Source organism: Scyliorhinus canicula, chromosome 2, assembly GCF_902713615.1.
Source record: "Scyliorhinus canicula chromosome 2, sScyCan1.1, whole genome shotgun sequence".
Taxonomy (NCBI): Eukaryota; Metazoa; Chordata; class Chondrichthyes; order Carcharhiniformes; family Scyliorhinidae; genus Scyliorhinus; species Scyliorhinus canicula.
The window spans coordinates 143,514,184-143,539,519 of record NC_052147.1 but is presented as its reverse complement, the minus strand read 5'-3'; the positions used below and the strand labels follow the sequence as shown (position 1 = coordinate 143,539,519).

General features: G+C 43.8%; 1 protein-coding gene across 3 annotated transcripts in view; it reads right to left on the bottom strand.

Annotated features, from left to right (window-relative positions):
* The window catches only part of creb1b (cAMP responsive element binding protein 1b), a 99,836-nt gene that overhangs the window by 48,796 nt on the left and 25,704 nt on the right, over window positions 1-25,336 (bottom strand). For 2 of the 3 annotated variants that reach the window (XM_038787299.1, XM_038787300.1), the window contains exon 2: window positions 12,093-12,209. The exons of the other annotated variant lie outside the window; for it this stretch is intronic. In XM_038787299.1, the coding sequence (XP_038643227.1) occupies window positions 12,093-12,197 (105 nt within the window). In that variant the 5' untranslated portion in view covers window positions 12,198-12,209. The remainder of the gene's footprint in view (window positions 1-12,092; window positions 12,210-25,336) is intronic. 3 annotated transcript variants of the gene reach the window in all.

Genomic DNA, 25,336 nt, shown 5'->3' with positions numbered 1-25,336 from the left:
CTACCTCAGTAGACGAGTCCTCATCAAACGTCATTTCTGCCACCGTAATACTGTCCTTGACTAACAATGCCACCCCTCCCCCTCTTTTATCACCTTCCCTGAGCTTACTAAAATATCTAAACCCCGGAACCTGCAACAACCATTCCTGTCCCTGCTCTAGCCATGTCTCCGAAATGGCCACAACATCAAAGTCCCAGGTACCAACCCATGCTGCAAGTTCACCCATCTTATTCCGGATGCTGCTGGCTTTGAAGTAGACACACTTTAAACCACCTTCCTGCCTGCCGGTACACTCCTGCAACCTTGAAACCTTACTCATTACCTCACTACTCTCAACCTCCTGTATAATGGAGCTACAATTCAGGTTCCCAAACTCTCGCGAAGAGCATTAGCAAATCTCCCCCCCCCCCCCCCCCCCCCCCCCCCCCAGATCGCTGGGCTGAATGGCCTCCTTCTGCACTGTATGTTCTATGATATTGGTACCCCTCTGGTCCAGGTGCAGACCATCCCGTTTGTAGAGGTCCCACCTACCCCAGAATGAGCCCCAATTATCCAGGTATCTGAAACCCTCCCTCCTGCACCATCCCTGTACCCCGAGCTTTAAGTGTTGGTAGGAATGCTCGCCAAGGTGGCCTTATACAGCAATCTGATCCAAGATATGAACCTAGCTCCAAACCCAAAGCGCTCCAGTATCAAGAGATACTCCCATTCTATCCGGTCGAACGCTTTGTCCACGTCCATGGAAATGATCATCTCCAGCTCCGACCTCGACGGAGGCGACATCACCACATTCAAAAGTGTCCTTACGTTGGCCAAGAATTGTCTGCTCTTCACAAACCCCGTCTGGTCCTCAGCAACAAACCAAGGTAGACATTCCTCCAAGCGAGTTGCCAGCACCTTGCCAATAACTTTGTGTCGGCATTCAATAGAGATATGGGCCAATATGACCCACACTCCTCTGGATCTTTAAACTTCTTCAGTTCTAGAGAGATAGATGCCTGTGCCAATGTGGCTGGCAGTTCCCTCCTGGACAACGAATCGTTGAACATCCCAAGTAGATGTGGCCCCAGCTCCATCGCAAATTGTTTATAAAATTCCACTGAGAATCCGCCCGGGCATAATTCCCTCCAGCTTGAGGAGAGCCGCCAACTCACTCCTTCTAAACCACCAGGAAGTCCAAACCATCCAAGAATTGTATCATTTCAGAGCCCCCCTCTGGGGGCTGGGACCTGTACAACTCCTGGGAAAAGGGTCTCAAAAGCCCCATTTACCTTTCCTGGATCGGAAACCACTCCGCCCCCAGGTTGCTCATTTGCACTGGAGGCTTTGTGCCATTTCAACTGGTGAGCCAACAACCGACTAGTCTTCTCCCCATGCTCACAGAACAGCTCTAGTACACGCTGCAGCTGGCCAACTGCTTTCCCTGTCGATACCAACTCGAACTCCAGCTGGAGCTTCTTCCGATGTGTCAACAACACCTCCTTTTGGCTAGCTGACTATTGCCGGTCCACCATCAGAATGGCCTCCACCAAGCTCTGTCTCTCCATCCTTCCCACCTGATCTGTGTGCCTTAATCGAGATCAGCTTCCCCCTAATCACTGCCTTTAACGCCTCCCACAATGTGGAAGGTGAGACCTCCTCCCTCTTATTAAACTCCACGTACGTTACGATAGCAGCGGATATTCTCTCACACGCCCCCTTATCCGCTAACAATGCAACATCCAACCTCCCCGGGAGCCGCTGGGCTCAACCCCATTCCAAACAAAAATCTACATGCGGAGCATGGTTGGATATAACAATTGCCAAGTATTCAGACCCTACCATCCCAGGGGATAATGCCTAACCCACTATGAAAAAGTCAATAACCCACTATGAAAAAGTCAATGTGGGAGTAAACCCGATGCACATGTGAAAAAAAGAACTCCTTCAGATGTCTAAATCTCCACAGATCTGCATCCCCCATGTGCGCCATAAACCTGAGCAGCTTGTTCACCAACCCTGATATCTCAAGGTATGTGGGGCATGACTTGTCCAGTCTCGGATCAAGCACACAATTAAAGCTCCCCCATAATCAGATGAGAATCCAGATCTGAGGCGGCTGCCAGCACTCTCTTAATGAACTCCATATCCTCCCAATTTGGTGAGTGCATATTCACCAAAATCACAGGCGCTCCCTCAAATCTCCCACTCACCATCACTTTTCTTCTCTCCAGATCCACCACTGTTAGCCACTGAAAGGGCCACCCTGTATTAATAAGCACCACGGTCCCCCTCATCTTCATATCAAAACTGGAATGGAATACTTGTCCCACCCACTGTTTCCTCAACCTTGTATGATCCCTAATCCTCAGGTGCATCGCCTGTAAGAAAATCACGTCCGCCTTCCAGTTCTTCAAATGGGCGAACACCCAAGACCTTTTAGCCGGCCCATTCATTCCCCTCACGTTCCATTAAAACAGTCTGGTCGGGGGCCTCTCAGGGCCCACCTAAGATGGCCGCTGCCATCTCCCTCCATCCTATAGGTCCACAGAGACCTTCATGAACAGAACACCCCTCCTGCCTTGACCCCATCCCCTGCACCTTTTCCACTCCATCCTCCGACATCATACCTACCACTTTTCCCCCCCTCCCACAAAAAAAGAAAACCCAATCACCCAAGGCTCATTACCCAACCAAACAAAAACACCTCTCCCCAGCCTTCTCCCCCCACTTCACTTCCATTAACCAGCATCTCTGCTAGCAGGGTGACAGCCACCGGGGGAAGAAATGTGTTATATTTTCACAAATTCCACCGCAGCCCCCCTACCCAAACCTGATTTTAATCTTGTACAACAAACCTTCTCTACACAGTACCCTACATTTCCAACCATTCCAAATTATTTATTTAAAACATTGAAAACCCATTTCCTAATCACAGGCAAACAGATTATACAGAACTATACAAATATAACAGTAAAATACAATAAAAACACACATCCAAAACATTATCATACAGGTGAAACCACCCCAAACTTTTCTATGTCCCCCAGTCTGTGCTCCTTAATAAAGTTGTTCGCTTCTTCCAGTGTGGTGAATCAATAGTCTCTGCCTCCATGCATGACCCACAAAAGGGCCGCGTATACCATTCCAAACTTCACCGTGCTCCTGAAAGGAGCCGGCTTGACCTTATTAAACCCAGCTTGCCAGTTCTGCTTATAAGTGCTGGTAAATTCTAACGCTGTGGCCTTCCCACCTCAGGATCGCCCCAGGAAGAAACATTGCAAGTAGAGCACCAGTCATTTCAAAGCAGATAGCATCACAGGCACAGCAGAAGAGTAAGAGAATAGGTATCTGTTGTGTTGAAACAAACTTTAATTTAAACACAGAATCAATCACATTAGCAACAAATCCATAGTTTTATAATTAGTAAATCATAGTTTTATAATTAACAGTAAAAACGGTTGTTAAATAAAAGAAAAAAACTTCCTCCCTACACCTGCAATTATATATGTTCCAATTAAGCAAACCACCATACTTCAAAGACCACTTATGAACAAAATTAACAATTGGGTTTACTTGCTTTTCTGTGCTGAGACCTTGGAGAGAACCTTTTAGGAACCAACTCAAGACACTTCAGTTCAACTTAAAAATCCTATGGAAATTATTGGGTGAGATGTTGAGAGGAAGTGGATGGGAGGATTCTTGGAGGGGAGGGCGGGGGGAAAGAGAGGAGAGGGGCTTGATGGTTACAATGGTAACAATGGAACGGGCCGGGCCAAGCCTGCAGTTATGAGGGGGGAATGGGAGCGAGGGGAGGGTGGGGTGGGGGGAAAGATACCCCCCCCCCGACCCCCCCAAAGTTAGGATAGTTACGTGGAATGTGAGGAATTTGTTGGAGGAAAGATTTCAGGGTCATCTCTGGGATAGTGCCAGAGAACTTGGAACCAGGGCCCCTAGAAGACTTTTTCGGGGTGGGACCGGCTCGAGCGGCAGGCGGGTGTGGGGGGCAGATGTTAACCGTTGCCTCGCTGATTGCCCAGAGGCAGGTCCTGTTGGGGTAGATGTCAGCTTCTCCATCCTGTGACACGGCTTGACAGGGGGGGGGGCTACTTGAATTTCTTTGACTCTTGGGAAGGTGAAGTCTCAGCTGAAGGGGATGAAGGAAAGGTTTCACAATTCATGGTGGCTGTTTACTATGCACTTCTGAGAATTGGTTGCCATTGAACATTGGGGGGGGGGGGGGGGGGGGGTATTGTTGTTTTTGATTACACGGTTTACGGATTGATTGTTAATGTGTTTTTTTACCTGGAATGTCCAGGTGGATGTTTTGGTCTGTATATTGAGAGGGGTGCAGTTTGTGTGTGAGCGATTGTTAATATATTTGTTTTTGTTTGTTTTTTCTTTGGTTGTTTATTGATGAAAATATTGAAAATAAGTAGAATAAAAAGATTTTTTTTAAAAGTACTATGGAAACCTGAAAGTACAGACAGACCTGGCTCCTCCCCTTACATCACCTCGACCCAAAGCACAAGCCATTCTACTGTCTCCTTCCACAAGATGTCCCAAGACCTGGTGAGCCAGGACCAAAGACAAACCTTTTAAGTTATCTACACCCCAGGGATCTCTAAACCAAAATGAAAAAAAAATAGCCAGTCATCTGTCGACAAATAAATGTATCTCAAATCTATCAGCAGAACACTCCCTCTGCAAAATTAAGGAGCATCTCACTTTTACGATCTTCTAGTCACAGGTTTAGCAGACATACTGGTTGTATGCATCTTAAACCTGTTTTTTAACAACATTACAGCAACAAATATAACAATTTCTAACATTCATCACATTCTCTTTAACATGGTCAATGATCGGGCTTCTATAGCCCTCTTAGTTAGAGAATTCCAAAGATTCATCACCCTCAATGAATAAATTCCTCCTCATCTAAGTCTTAAATAGCCTACCTTTTATCCTGAGACTATAGAGTCATACTGATGGAATCATACAGCACAGAAAAGGCCCTTCATCCAATCGCTTTTGCGTCGGTCAAAAACCACCACCCAATTTATTCTAATCCTACTTTCCACCACTTGGTCCATATCCTTGTAAGCCTTGGGATCACAAGTGCACATCTAAATACTTCTTATGAGGGTCTCTGTTTTTGAGGCAGAGAATTCCAAACTCTCCCCAGCCTCGGGATACAAAAGGTTTTCCTCGTATCGCCTCTAAACCTCCTGCTCCTTACCTTAAATTTCTGCCCCCTGGTCATTGATCCCTCCACCAAGGGGAAAAGGTTCTTCCTATCTACCATATCTATGCCCCACATAAATTTTATACTTCTCAATCATGTCTCCCCTCAGTCTCCTCTGCTCCAAGGAAAACAACTCCAGTCTATCCAATCTCTCTTCATGGCTAAAACTCTCCAGCCTAGGCAACATCCTGGTAAATCTCCTTTCCAATTATGCCCCCTGATTTTAGACTCACCAGCCAGGGGAAACATTTCATCCACATTCAGCCTGTCATGCCATGCAAGTATTTTGTAAGTTTCAACAAAGTGATCCCTCATTCTTTGACATGCAGGGAATATGAACCCAATCTCCATAATCTCTCCTCAGAAAATAATCCCATCATCCCAGGGATTAAACTGTGAATCCATCTTTGCAATCCATCTATGGCAAGTATATCCTCCCTTAGATAAAGGGACACAAAATATGCACAACACTCCAGGAGAGGTCTCACCTGGCTCTATACATCTGCAGCATGCTTACTCCTGTACTCAAATCCTCTCACAATGAAGGCCAACATGTCATTTACCTTCCTAACTGATTGCTGAACATGTATGCTAGCTTTTAGTGCCTCACGAACAAGGACACTCGGGTCCATTTGAATACCCGCACTTCCCAACCTCTCACCATTTTAAGAATTATTCTGCCATTGTTTTTTCTACCGCAGTGAATAACTTCACACATATATATTCCATCTGCCATGTTCTGGTCCAATCACTTAGCCTGTCCAAGTCCTCTTGAATCCTCCTTGCATTCTCCTCAACTTACATTCCCATTCAGTTTGGTGTCTTCAACAAGTTTGGAAATATTACATTTGACCCGTTTAATTCTACTTTCTGTTTTCAGTCTGTGAACCAATTCTTAAATTACACTAGTATACTTCCCCCAATTACATGTGCTCATTTTATTTCCTAACTTCCAGTACAAGACCTTATCAAAAGCTTTCTAAAAATCAAAATATGCTAAATCTCCTGGTTCTCTTTTATTCATGATAAAAATAACATCCTCAAAAGAAACTCCCAACAAGTTTGTCAAACTTGATTTTCCTTTCATAAATCCATGTTGACGCTGCCTAATTTTATCATTCTTAATTAATGTCCAAATATCAAATCTTCTTATAATAGATTTTAATATTTTATTAACTACTGACACCAAATTAACAGGTTTCCCTCTTCTTCCCTTCTAAAGTAGTGGGGTTACATTTGCTACCATCTAGTCTGCAGGAACCCTTCCAGAATCTACAGAATTTGAAAGGGCGTGGGTTCTTCATACAATATTGAGTAATTGTGAAACGAAAAAGGAATATCTTGCATTTATACACTGAGGTTCATAAGCTCAGGATGCCCCAAAGTGCTTTCAGTCAATGAAGTACTGTTGAAGTATAATCACTGGTGTAATGTAGGGAAGTATAACTGCCAATAATGCAAAGGAGAAAAGGAATCTTTTTAAAATGATGTTTAAGAAGGAAAAGGAACCAATGAGGAATAAATAAAGGAGAGTTTGGTGTCATCAGCATATTTGTCGAAGATGACCCCCATGTCCAATGATGTTGATAAGGAACAGCATAGCTAGTGGCTAAGAATAAATCCATGGCAGGAGATGAAGAAGGTACAAATACTGGCACAAACTAGTGCAGGAGATGCTTGAGCTAGGAGTGGAAACAACCGTGGAGTAGCTCCACTGAGCTGAACATGGAGGAGATAGATGTATTGGAGGAGAATGAGGAGTGCTCATTTTTTGAGTCTTATTCTTTCTTGGCAGGGTTTATTTATCCAATAACACATTTGTTACAACCCTGAGCCAAATCAAAAGGCCTACTCCATTCTTAAGCTTTGCTGTAAAGCTACGATGATGGCAAAGGAGCCTTCAAAAATGTCATTATATTTTGGGGGGAAAAAACATGCACAATGGTTAGCATTGCTGCCTCACAGCTCCAGGGACCCGGGTTCAATTCCGCCCTCAGGTGACTGTGGAGTTTGCACTTTTTCCCCGTGTCAGCGTGGGTTTCCTCCGGTGCTCCGGTTTCCTCCCACAGTCCAAAGATGTGCAGGTTAGGTGGATTGGCCATGCTAAATTGTCCCTTCGTGTCCAAAAGGTTAGGTTGGGTTTACATGGATAGGGTGGCGGCGCGGACATAAGTAGGTTGCTCTTTCCAAGGGCCGGTGCAGACTCGATGGGCCGAATGGCCTCCTTCTGCACTGTAAATTGTATGATTCTAAGATTTTATATCTTTCAATGCCGCCACCATAAATGGTATTGCCCCAGACATATATGAATTGCAGCTTTTGCTTTGTAAGAAATAAGGTCCAAGGTGATCATGACTATTTTCAAGAATACAGACTTAATACATAATGTTAGAATCATAGAGCAATTGCTGCACACAGCAGGTTAGGAGTTGGTAGAAATTGTCCCAAAGGTCAAGAGAGCACTGATCCCCAGTGGCACATCTTGCCCACGCTGTTAATATATGGATCAAACTTCTTCAGCCAAATATTTTCTCATTTAAGGTCATTTAAAGTCACTGACCGTTACTTGGATATTATTCCACGCACATGGACAGCATCTAACCTAAACAACTTGGACTATTAAGTGCTTGTGAGATATCTGACTGGGGAGACCATCAACAGTTGAACTAAGTTCTTGCTTATAATGCTCACTGTCCAGTAAAAAGACTTGCATTTATAGAACACCTTTCAAACTCTCAGGATGTTCTAAAGCGCTTCACAGCCAATAAAGTACTTCTCAAGTGCGTTGGATATTGTAGAGAGTCAAGGATTAACGATTAAACTTTTTTGTACAATGGAGCATAATTGACTTTTTCAATACAAACGACATGATTTTGAGATGCCATGAGAGGAATGCAAAGTTTGTCCTCAGCAATAAAAACATAATACAGTAGTGATGATGTCAGCCCTGAATGATGAAGTGCAATTTTAGGGGCTAGAATAATTAATATGGGTAGAGGCTGCCTTTTGCTTTAGTATGGAAAGTTGACAGTTGACAAAAATTGTTTTGAAAAATGTTCCAAAGGTCGGTGCAGACCAATGGCCTCCTTCTGTACTGTAAATTCTATGTCTATATGTCTTATTTAAGGGAAGCAACTTCCGAATAAAAAAAGAACGTAAATTTTTGATATGAAGACACTCTCCTCAAAAGGTTTGGGATCTGGCATATCATGAAGCCTTATCGGTGACATGCACATTTGACGTAGGCAAAATATGGTGCATGAAGGAGCACTGGTTTTCAACAAGTTTTAGAAAAAAGAGCTTGGAAGTTATAGAAGTCGAAAACTATCTCTCTGCACATATTGGGCCATTAACTCTGTTGTATATCAATAACGTTTGTTCCACATACTACACTACAAAGTGTCTCATGCTTACTCAAAACATATATGAACCATAGAAGTAGGTCGACTGCCAATAAGGTTTAGTCACTTGTACATATGAAATGTGGCAGGTAATTTGCACCTACAGACAGCAATGTGGCAATGAACAGATCATAATGTAGTTTATTCCAAACTTATTCAACAGTTGCAAAACATCAATAATCCGGAGACATCCTCCCCAACTCTCAATTTTATAGTCTGTACAGTTTTTTCCCCCATTTGCACCCCCTTCCTCCAGCCGCGGGAACTCCCACCCATCTAAGAACCGCCCCATATCCCCCTATTCGCCCCCCTATGTCCGCCCTGTACAGATGCTCGTAATATTCCTCAAATGCTTCATTTATCTTTCTTGTCTCCGACATCACCTCTCCTGTCTGCACCCTCAAACATTCCGTGGACGTGGCCTGCCTCGGTAACTGATGTGTCAACATATGACTTGCCTTCTTTCCATACTCTTACTGCACCCCCGTTGTCCTGCGCAGCTGCCCCACCAGCCTCCCTGTCGTCAACCTATCGAATTGTCCCTGTAGCTTTTTCCTTCTCACCAACCCATCCGTAGTGGGCGCACTTGAATATTCCCTGACCACCTTGACTATCGCACCCAATAACTGTTCGCACTCCTCTCTCCATTTCCTACCTTCATGTGCCTTGAACAGGATTATCTCCCCCCTCCCTGAACTACCGCCTTCAATGCCTTCCAGAATGTGGCCGACATCTCTCCATTTTGGTTCAACTTCACATAGTTCTTAATCACCGACTGTACCTCATCACAAAACCCTCTGTCTGATGGCAATCCCGAATCTAACCTCCATCACAGCCTCTGCTCCCGTCTCAATCCAAGCCAAACCTTCAGCCAGTTGGGCATATGGTCTGAAATTACTATCCGTGTACTCTGCCCCTTCCAATCCTACCAGCACCTCACGGCTCACCACAAAAAAGGTGATTCTGGAGTATACCTTATATAAGCCACCTTCCCCAAATAATGGGTGCAATATGCCCATCCTCTCCATGAACCCTCCCAGCAAATTTGCCATCCGCAGCCATCCCATTGACCTCCGAAAACCAACTGATGCGTGACCAAATCCCAGGATCGCTCCCAGCAACCCCCTCACAATTCCCACAGCATCCCAATTCGGTGCATATGTATTCACCAACACCACCAGCTCACCATCACTTCCTTCCCACTCACAATCCCTGTCTTTTTGCTCAACAAAATTGCCACCCACCACGATTTTGAGTCAAACCCTGAGTGGAATATCTGACTCACCCATCCATTTCTCAGCCTGACCTAGTCCGTCACGCGGTGGGACGTCTCCTGCAAAAAGATCACCCCTGCCTTCAAACCCCTAAAGTGCGCAAAGACCCAAGATCTCTTCACCAGCCCATTAAGCCCTTGCACGGTCCATGTTACAAGCCTTACTGAGGCTTCATTCACCTCCACCATCCGCCTCTTTCGGTTCTACTGCCTTTAATTTTGCCCTGTACGGGTACCATCTAAGATGGCCGTCTTCTCCGCCCCTGATCGCTCTTCTACTCCAACCCTGCCACACCCCCTCGGCCATCTCTCCCACCTCACGTCCGTTCACCAGCATTACCTGCCAGCGAGGCAACTCCTGCCCGAAGGCTCCTCTGACTAACCCTCACCACCCCCCCCTGCGATCTGTGTAGAAGGCTCCCCATTGGATCACCCCCTCCCAAACAAAGACATATCTCAAATCATAGGTCGCCTCCTCCGAAAAAAAGAAAAACACCGCCACAGGCAGTCGGCGGCAGGATGGAAGTGAGAAGACAGCTGCCCCCTGACAAACGTATTACCCCAGCAACAAAAACTGACCCAAGAATCCAACACCTAAGAAAAAAAATCTTCAGCCCCACTCTACCCGTATCCTCCGAACTCCAAAGTCCCGGCTCGTCCGTCTCCAAATAAAGTTCAGTTCTCCCACAGTTTGTTCTCTTTAAAAAGTCAATGGCCGCTTCTGTTGTTTCAAAGTAATATCCGGCCTTTGTAGATCATCCACGGTTCTGCTGGACGAGCATCCCGAACCTGATCGGTTGTCGATAAAGCACTGCTGTGGCCCTGTTAAATCCGGCACTTTGTTTTGCTAGTTCAGCTCCAATGTCCTTGTATATTCGGACCCTGTTCCCCTCCCATTCCATTTCTCCCTGACCCACTGCAGGATCTTTTCCTTTTCCATGAACCTGTGAAGTCTTACGAACACCACCTGCGGTAGCTTCCCTGTTCTTGGCTTCTGTCTTAAAAGACCTGTGCGCTCTATCCACTGCTAGGGCCTTGTCCAACACCCTCTCTGTCACCAGCCCTGCCAACATCTTCGAGACGTACCTTGTGGCACTCGTGCCTTCCACTCCTTCCGGCATACCGACGACGTGCAGGTTCTGCCTTCTCAAACTGTTCTCTTGTCTTCCACCGTTGCTCTTAAAATCTTGCAAATGTCCCCCAAGAACCCCACGTCTGCCTCCAATGCCACCACTCGATCGCTGTGGTTGACATCATCCTCTCCTGGCTCTGCAACGCCTGTGCCTCCAGACACTTTTCGACCACTTCCATCAAGCCCTTCAGGGGTGTCACAGTCCCTTCGAAGGCCTTCGATCGGCCCTCCTGCATCTCTTTTCTTTGTTGATGGAACACTTCTCTGATAAAAGCCATCAACTGCTCCATCTGGGGTTTTCCAACCTGTACTAGCCCTTCCCCCTCCACCGTCTTTCCAATAACTGCTGCGCCACAGGTCTCTTCTGGCTACTTGTCCTGGTCTTTCACCTACTTCTGTCGGCTCTGATAACCAGCAGACATGCACACCCGGGGGGTACTTCTCCTCCAATGTTTAACTGCACTTTTCAGTCAAAATTTCTCCTGCTTTCATGTAAAAAGAGCTTGGTTTTACACCTTTTGAGCAGGAGCTACCCTGTGTGTGACCACTCTCACCATGGCGGCCACCAGAAGTCCACAGATCATCTGTTTTAATGACAGTGGGTGAGAGATAAATATTGATCAGGACACTTGGGGAAAATATCCAGGCTCTTCTTCAAAATAGTGCCCACCTGAGAAGGAAGATGGGGCCTTGGTTTAATATCTCATCCGAATGATTCCATTCCTGACAGTGCAACACTCTCTCATTTGAAGCCATAGTATTCTGACTCGAAAGATAACAGTGCTCCCACTGAGCCTGTTACTGGATCTGCATGAAGCAGGAACTCTGGCTGATTTTCCCCTCCCTGGGCATCTCTACTGCAACAAGACCAAATGTGGAACTGGTACAACTAGCCTAACAGAAATAAACTTCCATCAGTTAGAAGGTTTTTGAAACCAATTCTATGGGGATAGGACAGTGACATCTGCTGGGTTTGGAGATTATTTAAAAAAATTAAACGGAGGCTGGGAATACTCGTGCTTTCAATGGTTCAAATTGTCATTTGTTCAGCACGTTGAAAAATACCTGCGCTATAGTTGCAAGCTGTGCTTGTGTTTGAACTGCTAGCTGGTGGGTTTCCGTTTCTGAAATTGGAGTGTCACCATGTTGAGCATCTGCATTGGAATCCATTGTTTCCTTTACCTGCAGCACCAGAAAATATACAATGAAAACATAAGCAAAACATACTGTCGTCAGTACATCAAGTTATTTGGCGTGCTCTTCAAAAAAGTGAACTGTTTCCAGATTATGAAGACACATGCTGGTATTGTTTACCTCCGAGTAGAAAACATAAAAGATAAAGTTTAACAGGAATGTTCAAATGACAAGGGATTTAATGGAGCAAATAAAAAGAAACTTTCTTTTGGTAGGAGGGTCAGTAACCAGCAGACATTGACAAAAGATCCAGGAGATGAGAATTATTTTTGTGCAGTGAATTGCTGAGATCTGGAATGCATTGCCTGCAAGGGCGGTGGACGCAGATTCAATAGTAATTTCCAAAGGAGAATTAATTCAACACTTGAATAAGAAGCATTTCAGAGCTATGAGGAAAGAGCAGGGGAAAGAGACTATTTGGATAGCTTAAAATTATTCTCTATGGAACAGAATTGTTTCTTGGTGGCAGGGGTGGGAAGGGGGTGTGAAATAAAAAAAATTATATTACATACATCAGTGATAATGAGTTGGTAGGTATAGCCACTTTCACAACAGTGGAAGAGTCAGATGTCACGTAGGAGTGTTTCACAAAAGAATGAATACCAGCATTGCACTATTGCAAGCGGGATTTATATTCAGTAAATGCACGGATGTATTTTAACCATACTTTCGAGAGTTACATAAACATGGCATGTCTAATTATGAAATGCAGCTGCACCTGGAAACCACAATAAATGGCTGATTATACAGAGAAAATTTGATTTCAGGGTTCTCCTGTCTCAGTTGGATTTCAGTTTATACATTTGGGTTTATTTCTCTTTGCTGAATGCAGTGGATTCTCATGTTCAACTGATTGTCCGGCACATATCTTCTGTAATGACCACCTGACTGCAGAACGGGAAGCGGGGGGGGGGGGGGGGGGTAGGTGCACATTGCTGAGCCTTGCCCTGTTCGGGGCCAGTTTAGCTCAGTTAGCTGCACTGCTGGTTTGTGATGCAAAGCGAAGCCAGCAACGCAGGTTCAATTCCCAAACCAGTTGAGATTATTCATGAATCTCATGAATTCATGCCTTCTCAAACCTGCTCCCTCCTGAAATGTGGTGATCCTCAGGTTAAATTGCCACAAGTCAGCTTTCCCAAAGGTGAAGGCAGCCTATGGTCATCTGGGACTATGGCGACTTTACATCACTGGATATCTTCCAGGTGAGCTTGAAAGGCGGTTCCATAGTCACTCTGACCCACTTCCTCTATTTCTAGCCAGGGGACAGATCTGGCAACAGACTCCCAATGCACCTATACAGACAAGATTCAAACTGAAATCATCAAAAATCTTGAGAACAAAAATAATGCTCAGAGTCAAAATTGGCAGGAAAAATTCAACGCAACTAAAGGGTCTTGAAAAACCTCTGTACTTTCCCTTCTTAACACAAGACATGAAAATGTTAGATTGCGCCATAAGTAACGGCTCCCATTCATTCAGTTTTGAAATAAGAGCTTTCTGCGACTTTATTAGTGGTTAATTTCAGAATAAAACAAGAATTTCTACTTTTGCATTTGACGAGAAGTTTTAACCTATAATTAGTCTCTTATAAGGTTTGTGGAAACAATTTTACGTTACACTTTTTAAAATGGTGCAATTAAGAGGGCAGGGGAATCCAGATGAAACATATCTCCACTGCAACTGAAGAAATGCATAGAAACCCAATATGGAGAGACTCCTAAACAGCAAGATCAAAGTAGTTGCTTCTTTGACATGGGCCTGTGCGTGTGTGTGTGTGTGCGTGCGTGGAGAGAAACAACTTTCATCTGAGAGTAATTTAACAGGCAGGAAATTACTGGTGAAAGTCATAAATAAAAACTGTACAGGTTAAAAACCTGCTGTATGCCAATCAGATGCAGAATTACTTCTCTAACACAAGTGGCTTCACAGGGACTGCAAACAGACTTGTACTAAATGTTTCCTGTACGTGAAAGGTTTTTGGTTTCATCACTTGCCAATAAAATGCGCAAGAATAAAATATTCAAATTTGCTTTAGAATAACAGTGCAAACACAGCTGTTAAGGGATAATTTAGTCAAGCCCATCACTTTTGTTGATATATAGCATGTAGAGAGCTTTGCAATTTTTTCCAAACTGACCCCAATGTGCAAAGCAAGCTTGCAGCACCATTTAGTAAGATCATATGGTCTCTCAGTGCTCAATATAAATGTAATGAAATCTGTGGTTTAAATAAATGCTTGTTAAATAAAAACACTTAAGAGGTGACATTCCATACAGCTGATCCCATATAGGAGACCTTGTACTGGGTGGTGGGGGAAAGAGAGAAAAATATTACAGCTGAGCCTAGTCCTATATCTATGCAATATTTACAAATACGTACTTTTCAGCAGAATTAACTGCATTGTGATTATGAGGAATAATCCAGCCTGATGTTATGATTCATAAATAGGGAGTGGAGGTCAATTGCAGTGCCATTACTACCCCCTGTTTAAGATCAACAAATTCAGCATAGGACAGAAATCAATTCAAGCATCTTTCTCAGATGCATTTCTCCAACTAATCCACGGATGCAGATCTTCAGCTCTCAGAACTCTGATCTTTTACAAGTCAAACCAACTGCCTTCTACCTATATTTGTGGCTGCACCATCTATTCTGACTCAAATTGATGTTCATATATCTACTATTACTGATTCATACCAAACGCCACTTCTCCTCCTTTTAACTCTTTTTAAAGCTCAAGTTCATGCATCATTTACTTAATCTTCCCATGTCCAAACAGAGTCCTTTAACACCAGATATGTCCAATAATAACTTGTTGTTGGGCCCCTTTATAAAGGGGCGAATAGAGCCGGGCAAAAATTAAAAATAAATCACAGAATTGTTACAATACAGGAGGCCATTTGGCCCATTGTGTCTCCTACATGGATTTTGGATTCACTTTTATACATTCTGATGACAACCATCAACCACAACATGTTGTCTGTGATGTTCTTGCTCAGGATAGCATACTAAAATTCTACTTGAATACCAAACATCCTGAACTTAAGAGATAAAGTAGAAGATCTTTTTCAAACTGATTAGTTCAACCGAAAGCACAGATTGAAACTAGTGGAAGAAGTTCAACGATTGTAGTAAGGCTTAAGCAATGTGTGAACTTTATGAGTTTTGCAAGTTTTTGATTGACTCGAGTCACCACTTTACCATCAATTCCTCAGCCTGTGCGTTACTGGTCTATTTGGTCAAATGTTCCAACAGGTTCAATAATCTCAACTTTTCTAAGGTAAGAACTATAACATTGTGCATGAATAAGCATAGAACTTTGCCAAAATCTTTTGCTATGCAGTAACAATTTGCTGCAAGAGATTCCTGAAATTGGGCACGATTCTCTGGAAAGATTTGTTCATTTATGACGGGTTTTTCAGGGAGTTTCAGTTCCCCACTGCTATTCAACGACACTTTTCAGGCCCTGGGGAGTTTCTCACCAGTTTAGCCCACACTAATCAGACTGCACGTGACAGGCAGCTAATCTGACAGGCCATTTTGCACCACTGCATGAGACAAATTTGTAGTTCAGTTTAAAAATTCTTCTCCAACAGCTCCGACAAATTCAGTTTTCCACAGATTCAACCTTGAGTAGCTTACAGTTCTAATCACACATTCATCGGTGAAATATTAATTCTTGCACAATCTAGAGACAGACAACAAATATATTTCATATTAGGAATTCAAGCTGCATGGAATGGAAAAACTAATTTTCTTCTTGTTACAAAATGCAATACTTTGAGGAAGTCTAATGGAAAGTAATTGATAAAGTTGGTCCACACACGCTTCATTAGCTTGCAGAACTCAAATACAAGGGCAAACAAGTTAACAGGTAACTCAAGAAGGAAGAAATTAGATCATCCAAAAGATAATAAAGATGTGCAATAAGCTGTAATGCACTTAATGCAACTGAAACAGATAGTAGACATGGGCTCAAGACCACTGAATGAATTTCTTGAGGGAATGACTTGAAGAACATGAAAACGGTGGTGAAATTAATCTACCACAGGACAGATGGGAAAACTAGTGGCCTTTTTGGTTCCTTAAATTTCTTACAAACTAGCTGAACATAACAAGTAGTAAATTCCCTATAGTAAAGAGCTAATTGAATTCAGGCTTGGTTGAAGGATTTAAGTGAAAGATTAAACAGAAGCCGGGGTGCTGGCAAAGAATTAACGCATGGGGCTGAGAAAATAGAGGAATGAAAACTGGGGTGCAGAGCTCAATTTGAACTAAAGCTTGGGTTGTCTGAATGGCCTCTTCCTGTTCCTATATGCTTAGCTGGTACAAAAAGTTAAATCCTTATTAAAGATAAGATTTACTTAGAAGTTTATATTTCTACCCAAATCGAAAGTCAATATTAATGGCTCTGGAAATTTGGGGATCATAATTTAACGATTTAATGAATCTATACATCCCTCACGGTGTGCTTATTTGTTCACCCAAAAGATGCTAAGATAATGAGTTTACACAAGAGGTGTGTGTGAGGTATGCTAAACATAAGGGTTAATGAATATTTTTAGTAGCACCACCAATTGAGAGAGAAAGTGAAATTTAAAAACAAATATGCATCCAGCCCCTTTGGAAGCCGGGTTCACTTTGATGACTTGATGTTATATCAACATGCTTTGAGTTTTAAATGGAGGGAGATCCCATGTACGCTTCGAGGAAGAAGCCCTTTATTGTACCTGGGTCATTCCCTTCAGAAGTCTATAAGTTTCTTCAGATGGCAGTTATTCAATAATTTCTCATTTGCATAACTGGTTCAGTTTGGACTGAAACCATTTTCCTAGGCTCCGTTTAAATGGGGAGCTAATTTAATACTGAATATACCATTCCTACACGGTGTAGAACATCAACAGAAACCATTACATTAAAAGGAAGCATGGTTTAAGTGGATTCTTCACGTAATAGAGAAATATCTTGTTGTAATTTATTTTACCATTGCAACTTAGTTTTGTTTCCTTTCTCTTCATGTTTCCTTACACAACTCACTAATTGCAAGGTCAGGCAGGCATTCTGATGCCAAGCTTTTTAAATGCTTCCCATTATCAGCATTTTAAAGAAGTGAAGTGTAGTCGTTCAATTTTTCCATCTCCATTCACCACCTCCCTGAGATGGCACGGCTTGGATGAGAAATTCAGCATATTACCACCCATCAGCTCTGTGCTTGCTCATTGCTGGCCCTAAATTGCTTTGATTTCTCATCCTTGTTTCCAGATTCCCTTCGCCAGCCTGAAAACCCACGAGATTTCCATACTCTAATTATAGTTTCTTGTGAATCGCTGATTTTCTACACACCACCACTGTGGCCCTGCTTTTTCGGACCACATCTCCTGACTACCACTCGTAAACCTCTCCCCCCTCTCCTCCTTCAAGTGCTCCTTAAAACCACTTTGACCAAGCTTTTGGTCACCTGGACTAATATTCCTTCCATGGCTTGATATCAAATTATCTTCAGCGGTTTAGTATGTTTTACTGCATTAAAGGCGCCGTGTATATCGCAAGCTGCTGTATGGAGAAGACACAGACTGAAAACCTGAACACTGTGGCACACTTTCACCTTGCTTTAGATTTCCAGAGCACTCCAGTGTTGTTACAAGTCTTACTTGATGTGCAGATACAAATATGCTATGGGGACAAATAATTGTGGTTCAGTACAACGCCAATACTTCTCATGAGATATTCTTAATGCATCATCTAAAGCTTCTCTCATCACAATACAGGAGGATGATGAAAACACACCTTTAACTGTTTCAGATGCCGAAAGAATAATGGTACAAATCAGCACAATGGTTAGCCTCTGTGCACCATTACCCTCTCCTCTTCCTAACCCGGTCCACAAAAATGCTACGGAGCTACTGTACCAACAGATGCTCACATAACTGCATTATTTAATTTCCACACTAATACACTATGAAAAAGTGGCAGCATTGTCCCCACCACAAGTGATATTGCTGGAATTTTTATTGCTACATCTAATGTTAGAGTTCAAAATACTCAAGTGGAGTGTGTAAAGGAAGTCCTTATATGTTACCGATGGGAACATTGCTAATCAAACATTTTGTCAGAACTCAGGAAATGAGAAATGGATTCCAACTTAAAAATGTTCATGGAAATTACAAGAAATCCTCTAATAACATTATTTGTGAATGGCCAGAATTTCCTTGGTCACAATGACCAGATTAGCTAAATGGGATGATCACCTCGAAAAATAAAGTCTCCTTATATCCTTATATCTCCTTATACAAATTTGTACATGCCCCAGCAACAAACTTAACTAAGCGGCATGGCAGCTCAGTAGTTAGCACCGTTGTTTCACAGCTCCAGGGGCCCAGGTACAATTCCCGTCTTGGGTCACTGTGCGGAGTCTGCACATTCTCCCCGTGCCTGCGCGGGCTTCCTCCGGGTGCTCCGGTTTCCTCCCACAGTCCAAAGATGTGCAGGTTAGGTGGATTGGCCATGCTAAATTGCCCTTAGTGTCCAACAAAAAAAGGTTAAGTGGCATTACTGGGATAGGGTGGAGCTGTGGACTTAAGTAGGGTGTTCTTTCCAAGGGCCGGTGCAGACTAGATGGGCCAAATGGCCTCCTTCTGCATTGTAAATTCTATAATTCTATGAGCCACTGTATGTCCCATGTTTTAGTTCATAACATGGGACAAAAAATACACTCTTAACCTTTTTTTTAAAAAATGTGGATTTATATAGCACCACAACCCAAAAGCACTTCACAGCCAATTAAGCACTTTTGAACTGTAGTTACTATGCTAATGAAGGAAACATACCAGCCGATTTGCACACAAGTCCTCACAAACAGCAATCTGACAATGACAAGGTAATCTGTTTTGATGATTTTGGTTGAGGGATAAATATTGGCCCGGACTGTAGGTAGATATCCCTGCCTTTCTTGAACATATTGCCATAGGATCTTTTACGCCCACCTGGGGATACAGGTGGGAACTCGATTTAATGTTTCATCTGAAAGAAGGCACCTCCAGCAGTTCAGCACTCCATCAGTACCACATTGGAATATCAGTCTGGATTATGTGCTCATGTTTCTGTGAGTGAGATTTGAATCCATAACTCACACTTCATAAACAATAACTAATTCCTTTACCAATAATGGGAATCAAAGCACAGTGCTCCTGGGGAGAATTAGCTCAAGGTCGCTTTGCTGAAGTTTAGTTTGCACATCAACCAGGTGACTTGTGTGCTGGCTTTACTTTGACTAACTGAGCTACATGAAGTTCAACCTTCTGTGTTGCTGCTGCAAGTAAGAATCCCATCTCATCTTGCAGATGGTCATGTTCTTCAATTGATATTCAATTATAGTGAGCAGCAACCTGTCTTTTACCAAGTTTTACAAGCTTAAATAGCATGAGAAGAAGCACAATTTAAGTTATTTACAATTCTGCTTCTCCAATCTAATCAAAAATTGCATTCCGTATGATGTGTTCATGTACCACAACGGATTGATTTATGCAAATATTTTTTATTTCCTAGCATAAGCCCAAATAAAGCTTATTTGAATGGGCAGAGCAAAAATCAATTAGTTAGGATCAAAGTTTTTCTGCAATAAAAACTCTTCTTGTGTGAATGTAAAGCATGACGTCCCAGCAACCAAACTACAAGACCAGAGATAACTCTCTTTACATAAAATTCTGAGACTGCAGAATCATTTCTGATCGCAGGCATACACTCCCCCAAAAAAACTGCTATATCCCAGCCATAAAATGTCTTGCCACCCACGACAGAGTTTAGTCTAAATATCTTGCACTTTAATTTTCTGACAGTTTTATCACTGATTTTATGCACATAATTTATATCATGTGCCTATCCACCACTCACTACATTTTGTTGGAGAAGTAACCCTGCTTTTGTCACAAAGCTTTTAGTTCATGATGTCTCTGTAAATCCAACCATCCCTCCAGTTAATTGTCTTTACATAGTGGGGGATCATGGTTAGCACTGTTGCTTCACAATGCCAGGGTCCCAGGTTCGATTACCGGCTTGGGTCACTGTCTCTGTGGAGTTGCACGTTCTTCCTGTATCTGCGTGGGTTTCCCCGGTTTCCTCCCACAAATCCCGAAAGGCGTGCTGTTAGGAAATTTGGACATTCTGAATTCTCCCTCCTGCGTACCCGAACAGGCGCTGAATGTGGCGACTAGGGGCTTTTCACAGTAACTTCATTGCAGTGTTAATGCAAGCCTACTTGTGACAATAAAGATTATTAGCATTATATCACTACTCTATATTTTAACTGAGGTACAGAACAGGTTTATAAGGATGTTGCCAGGACTGGAAAATTGCAGCTACGAGGAAAGGCACAATAGGCTCATGTTGTTCTCCTGGAACAGAGGAGGCTGAGGGGAGATTTGGTTGATTTGAGAGGCATGGATTGAGTGGATAGAAAGATTATTTATCTCAGCAGAGAGGTCAGTGACTAGTGGGCACAGAATTAAAGTGATTGACAGAACGTTTCCCTCCAGGATTACATAGCAGTTACGAGGAAACGAGTGAGGAAAGACATATACTGTAGTAGAAAATGGAGATAATGATGTGCTTCTGTATATCATGGACTGACTCCAATGCAGAGGAGATAATGAAGTTACTTTGGAGTTTTGGCTACTTCTCGGGCTATGGGCTGAATCTGGGCAGAAATTAACACTTTCTGGTGAACCCCCCCAGAACTGGGCAGCATGGTGGCACAGTGGTTAGCACTGCTTCCTCACAGCACCAGAGGCCCGGGTTCAATTCCAACCTTGGGTGCCTTACACTTTCACGGGGTTCCCCGGGTCCCTCCCACAGTCCAACGGTGTGCAGGTTAGGTGGATTGGCCCATGTATTTCCATTTGGTGTCCAAAAGGTTAGGTGGGGGTTACAGGAATAGGGTGGGGCATGGTCCTAGGTGGGGTGCTCTTTTGGAGGGCTGGTGCAGATTCGAAATGTTGAATGGCCTCTTTCTGCACTGTAGTTATTCTATGTGGGGAGCTGATCTGGGGAAGTTGCCATTTCGCCTGGCCAGGATTCGCTTCCATTATCTGGGAATCCGGGTGGCCAACTATTGGGCCGCGCTCCACAAACTTAACTTTGCTAGCCTGGTGAATGGGGTTATGGTCGATTTGAAAAAGTGGGACGTCCTCCCTTTGACCATGGCGGGTATGGTGCAGAAAGGGTGAAAATGCATGCTCTCCCGAGGTTTTCGTTTCAGTGTCTCCCAATCTATCTCCCCAAATCTTCTTTTTGTAGGGTTAATAAAATGGTATCCTCCTTTATTTGGGCAGGCAACATCCCACTTTTTGTAGGATGTTCCTAGTAATAATAACAATAGTAATCTTTATTAGTGTCACAAGTAGGCCCACATTATCACAATGAAGCCACTGTGAAAATCCCCTAGTTGCGACACTCCGGCGCCAGCTCGGGTACACCGATGGAGAATTCAGAATGTGACCTAACAGCATGTCTTTCGGGACTTTCTACAGAGAGAGGCAGGGTTGGGGGGCTTGGCACTACATAATTTGTTATTTTATTATTAGGCTGCAAATATTGAAAAGGTGCAGGGTGGCTTTGGGATCTAAATTTTATATGGGGGCGGCGGATGGAGGCACGCTCATGTAGAGATTTGAGTCTGAGGGCCGTGGTCACTGCCCAGCTTCAGTTTTCACCTGCAAAATTTACTTCATGCCCGGTAGTGGTAGCCACTGAGGATTTGGAGGTGGTTTAGGCAGCATTTTAAGCTAGGCTCCATGTTAATTTTGGCTCCTATTTGCAGACACTATTTGTTTGTGCCGTCTGGCTTGGACTCGTTGTTCAGGGGGAGGGAGGGGATGGAGAGGTTTGGGGACATGTTTACTGAAGAGAGGTTTGTCGGTATGGAGGAGTTATTGGAGAAGTTCCAGCTCTCAGGACTAATGGACTGGGATAATTGCAGGTTTGCGCCTTTTTGTGTAAGGAGATTCCTTCATTTCCCCTGGCACTGTTGCCCCTGCTCTTGAACAGGGTCCTGTCTGGCGAGTTGGGTGGAGGGGAGGATTTCAGATATTGACGGCCGGATCCTGTTGATGGAGCAGGCTTCATTGGGGAAAGTAAAGAGAAAGTGGGAGGGTGAACTGGGTCCGGTTTTTGATGGGGGGGTGGTGGGGAGGGCTCTTTGCAGGATCAACTCCACCTCCTTTTGTGCTAGACTCAGTGTGATCCAGTTCAAGGTGGTGAACAGGGCGCACTTGACCAGGGTACGGATGCGTGGTTTCTTCTAGGGAGTGGAGGATTGGTGCGAACGTTGTGCTAGGAGACTGGCGAGTCACGCGCACATGTTTTACTTTTATACAAAACCTGTAAGCTTCTGGGTCTGCTTTATCTTTTCTTTTTTGTTATAAATTTAGAGTACCCATTTATTTTTTCCCAATTAAGAGGCAATTCAGTGTCGCCAATCCACCTACCCTGCGCATCTTTGGATTGTTGGGGGGGGGGGGGGGGGGGGGGGGGGGGAAGAGACCCACACAGACACGGGGAGAACGTGCAAACTCCTCACGGACGGCGACTCGGGGCCAGGATCAAACCCGGGTCCTTGGCGCCGTGGGGCAGCAGTGCTAACCACAGCATCACCGTGCCTCCCACTGGGTCTCCTTGTTCAGCACCATGCTGAGGATTCTGAGTATTCAGCTGGAGTCATGCTTGTTGGCAGCTATTTCTGGTGTATCAGACTCACCGGTGCTACATACAGAAGTGAAGGCGAACATCATCGCTTTTGGCTCATTAATAGCCCGGAGGCAAGTTCTTCTCAGCTGGAGGTCCCTGGTAACGCCCGGTACCTCGGCCTGGTTGAGTGATCTGATGGAATTTTTGTATCTTGAGAAGGTCAAGTATACCATGAGGGGATCGGTGGAAGGGGTTTACTTGAGGTGGCTGCCTTCATTTCCTTTTTCAAGGAATTATTCATCGTCAGTCGCTAGGGGAGGTTTGGTTTTTGTTATGTTTTGTTTGCTCTTGGGGGGTAGATGTGGATGGGTTGATTTTGCAATGGTGTATGCTGTATGTTATTGTTTTACTGTGTCATAATGAAAATCTTTTCTGAATCCAAAAAGAAAACGGAGACAGATAAAAACAGAGCAAGCATAAGAGCACCACCTCTACACTTGAGAAAAGGATGAATTTGTTGAAGGCAATGGGAGGGTCACACTCGAAAAAAGAATGTGAAAGAGAGGAAAGTACAAAATAATAGACACGCAAGAAACAAAAATAGTGGTTAACTCAAGAGAAGGGCTCAAGTAGAGACATATTTACACAAACTCTTCTTTTTCCCTTGAACAATACCGTTTTCATAGTTCTGCGAGTGGGAATCAAGATCAAGTGCAGTTGTGAGATTGAAAAAAGGATAATTACACCCGGGTACATTAGTGCCTTTGTTCAAGTCATGTATTCGATCCTATATTTGTGTTAACATTTTTTACTTTTGCATTTGCTGTCTGCATAAACTTATCCTGTAATTACATCCTGCTGTCAGTTTTTGCAGCACATGCAGTGGGAGGAGGATACACTTACAATGTGACGAGTTTATGTGGGTAGTTTCCTGTCGAAATGTGGGCACAGCAATGTATCCATGGAAAAATTAAGAGTTAATATATAAACAAACAAACAGCATGATTTTCTGATACCAACAAACCGTGGATACCTCCTTGAAAATCAGCATTCAAAAATATTGAATCCTCAATATACTATGTACTTAAATGTAGTCAAAATTATAGTGGTTCCTTCATTTCACGACTCTGCCAATTCAACAGAATCACTGATGAAACAGAACTTTTCTCAATATTTTGGGGGTTCTAATTGCAGAATATTAAATGTTTGAGCATTATCGAGTTGATGGTGTTGGAAGGGATCAGGAGCATGTGAAATTACAGGCTCAAAATGGGTGAGGCAAGAGTTGGAAAGTTTCAGACAAATCTAGTTGAACTGGTTCTCACTCAATTAAGTTGTCACTTACTACAAATAAAAGGTGTGGGTTCCTCCATGGGCCCTAGTTACGCCTGTCGTTTTGTGGGGTATGTGCAACATTCCTTGTTCCAGTCCTACTCAGGCCCTCTCCCACAACTCTTTCCCTGTTACATCGAAGACTATATTGTTGACGCTTCATGCTCTTGTCTGCAGCACGGTGGCACAGTGGTTAGCACTACTGTCTCACTGCACCAGGGACCTGGGTTTCATTCCTATCTTGGGTGACTTTCTGTGTGGAGTTTGGACATTTGCCCCCAGTATGCATGGGTTTCCTCCGGGTGCTCAGGTTTCATCCCAGTCCAAAGATGCGCAGGTTACGTGGATTGGATATGCTAAATTGCCCCTTAGTGTCCAAGGATGTGCAGGTTGGATGGGGTTGTAGGGATAGGGTGGGGGAGTGGGCTGAGGTACGGTGTTGCTTCAGAGGGTCGGTGCAGGCTCGGTGCCCCAAATGGCCTCCTTTGGCACTGTAGGGATTCTAGTCTATGGAATTGGAAAATTTTGAAAATCAATTTTGCTCCCAATTTCCATCTTTTTCTTACTATCAAATGATCCAACTGCGACACTTCCCTTCCTTGACCTCTTGTTTCCATTTCTGGCAACAGACCAACCATCAATATTCATTGGAAACCCACTGACTTCCACCGCTACCTCACACCCTGCTACCTGTAAGGACTCCAGCTCACAACAGAAACTACATTTTTAAAATTTATTTACGGGATGTGGATGTTGCTAGCTAGGCCAACACTTATTGCTGATCCCTAGATGCCCTTCAGAAGGTGGTGGTGAGCTAACCTCCGGTGACGGCATGTAGGTGGAGGTCGCACATTAGGTTGCCCCTGCTAGAATCTCTGGTTTTTGCAATTTAATGCCCGTCTCAGGGATAGTTTTGGATGAGCCGATGTGGGAAGTCACAAGGAGTTTGGGGAATATTGGAATCTCAGGAGAAAGGTCTTGGAAAGAAGGGAGCGAGCGAACATCCACTGGCAAATGTTGCTGTGAGCCCCACAAGATGGCGGGTATGGGTCATTGGGTAGGGTTGCTCCACTCATGGCTGAAACTCTGACCGAGGCGATGTC